Below are 2,287 nucleotides of genomic sequence, written 5' to 3'. Positions count from 1 at the left end.
AACATTTCTTACTTAATGGAAACACTGCAGTTGTGAAACATTTTTTGACATTAACAGAATATCGACAAAGTTTTGCGCACATTTGTAATGGAAACACAGCTAGACATCTTCAGTKTGACAAAATTTTCACAAGTTGGCACAAGTCGTCTAAAACGTTATAGTGTGACGGCCTTTCATAAGATATAATGTACTTCCTATAATAACATCCTCCATTTCCATTTCAGACTTTACTAAAGAGGGAATTCAAGTCGTAGTTTGCTCAGTTGGTAATTTATGTGGGCTTGACTTGTTTTTTTGTCGGTGATTTGTTCTTGTTTTCTGTTGTCAGTTTCTCTTCATCTGCTATAAAGACGTAGGTTTTATTTTTAGGCCTGACTTTTTCTTTTGTCCTTCACATGTCTGTTTTTTATTTATTGTTTTTAAGCACAAATTGCACAATATGCTGTTATGGTCAGGTACAAAGACTGGACTGAAAATTAGGAAATAAAGTCCAAATTAAAACTCTTAAAATATGAAGGAGCTCTGATCATGATTTTAAGAGAAAACACGGCTGTCTACTTGGAAATTTAAATAAATAATGTGTGTTTGAACATTCGTTTTATGGTTTTATTTACTTGTTACTTTGTAGTTACTAAGTAATAAGTAAGTTTACTAAGTAAAGCAAGGCTTTGTCTGAGATTTTTATAAAAATACACTCAGATCAGATTTCCAGATGAACCTGAAGAAAGACTTCAAACAGAAGAACTGTGAACCTATCAAACCATATGATTTTATTTTAAATTCTCTTTAGTTTTGTGGCACACCGTGTAAACATTTACAAGGTAAAATCTGAAGTATCAGAAGCATCAAAATTATCAAAAAATAAATTTACTCTGTAACCTTTAGAACTTCTTTCTCTATTTACTCATCTAACGATTATAAATCACAGTTTTCTACTGTTGGCCAAAGTAAAACCTACCTTCAGGTGGTACACAGAGTTACATAACAAAAATGTTTAATTGAAATAAATGTTTCTTTTAGGTAAAAAGTGTTGTTTCACTCTTTAATACAAACGATTGCCACAAGGTAAATGTAGTCATGTACTGAAGATTTAATCTGTCCATATTTCTAAAAGTTGACACCTGACTTTTTGTTAAGTAGAAACTATTTACAGACATTTTCTTCCGGACCTGTTTTGTTGATTTTTCCTGTTTATTTGGAACTTATTTATCGTCAAGTATCACCGTTTTTCCCCTAAATATGTTGGAGTGAATTTCTGTTCAGTGTTGTTCCTGTTTTCTGTCTTTAGGTAATAACACGTGTTTCTATGGAAAGTGTTATTACTGTCGGGAGACGGAGCCGGCGTGTGCAGAGGGAGAAATTATGGAGGGGTCCTTAACCCTTTGGCTGCCGGACGTCTGGCCCCTGCAGAAACACAGGCACCCGTGGGGACGCACATACAGAGAGGGCAAACTAGCCAGGTGGGTGTTGTGTGTCTTTTTGTGTATCAGGTTTTTAATTTAGGGAAAAGTTTCTGCCACAAGTAAGAAATTTCAGTTTGATTGTTATCAATACTGAAGCTGATAACAGTCCACAGCTCTTATTCTGTTTTTAGTTTAGTTGTTTTTTTAGATTTTTTCAGGCTTAATTGAAACCTGGAACAAGAAATATTCACCTCTTGAGCCCCCCGTGCCAGGGGCAAAACTGCATTCCCTGTTTTCTATTTCTTTTAACTTCGGTTAACTTAAAGTCCAGCACCCACCATGTTTTCAAATTAAATATTCAGCAAAATGTGATAAGACCTATAACATAATCCCAGGTATGTTTCATTGAAAWTCTTTAAAAATAATTTTACTTTCTGATCGTTGCAGCCTTAAGGTTAAAGCAGACAGAGTTGGTGTGTGGGTTCTCTTCTGTTCTGTTTTTCAGTCTAAACAGAATGAGTTAGGTTCTGAACCAGGAAGAGAAATGCATTATAAAGGTCACTTCATTCTTATAGAAGGGGAGAAAGAAGTTGTTGGCTGTTTTACTTGTGTTTTAGCTCAAGGCCTTACGATAAGGCGTGACTGCTGTAATGTTGTAAGAACCTGACTGGAGTCAGAGACCAAAACAAAGTAAAGACAAGAAATCTTGTGCAGGGGTTCTTAAGCTTTTTGACCTCAGGGCCCAATTTATTGAACATAAAGTGACACGAGGCCCAGTCACACATTACTAATGTATGGATCAACATGATACTGTAATTATTCTAAGTCTTGGTTTAATTTTTATTGTATTTACATCATAACTAAACTATCATAACTAACATAAC

At 34.9% G+C, this 2,287-nt stretch overlaps 1 protein-coding gene across 1 annotated transcript in view; it reads left to right on the top strand.

Annotated features, from left to right (window-relative positions):
* Positions 1 to 2,287, top strand: part of fam20b (FAM20B glycosaminoglycan xylosylkinase) — a gene marked incomplete at its 5' end in the record, with an annotated part of 15,980 nt that overhangs the window by 4,497 nt on the left and 9,196 nt on the right. The window contains 1 exon segment of the mRNA XM_014031384.1: positions 1,289 to 1,464. Coding sequence (XP_013886838.1) covers positions 1,289 to 1,464 — 176 coding nt within the window.

This window comes from Austrofundulus limnaeus, unplaced genomic scaffold (genome assembly GCF_001266775.1).
Source record: "Austrofundulus limnaeus strain Quisiro unplaced genomic scaffold, Austrofundulus_limnaeus-1.0 Scaffold1242, whole genome shotgun sequence".
Lineage (NCBI taxonomy): Eukaryota > Metazoa > Chordata > Actinopteri > Cyprinodontiformes > Rivulidae > Austrofundulus > Austrofundulus limnaeus.
The sequence above is the reverse complement of the archived record's forward strand: the minus strand, read 5'-3'. Positions and strand labels throughout refer to the sequence as shown.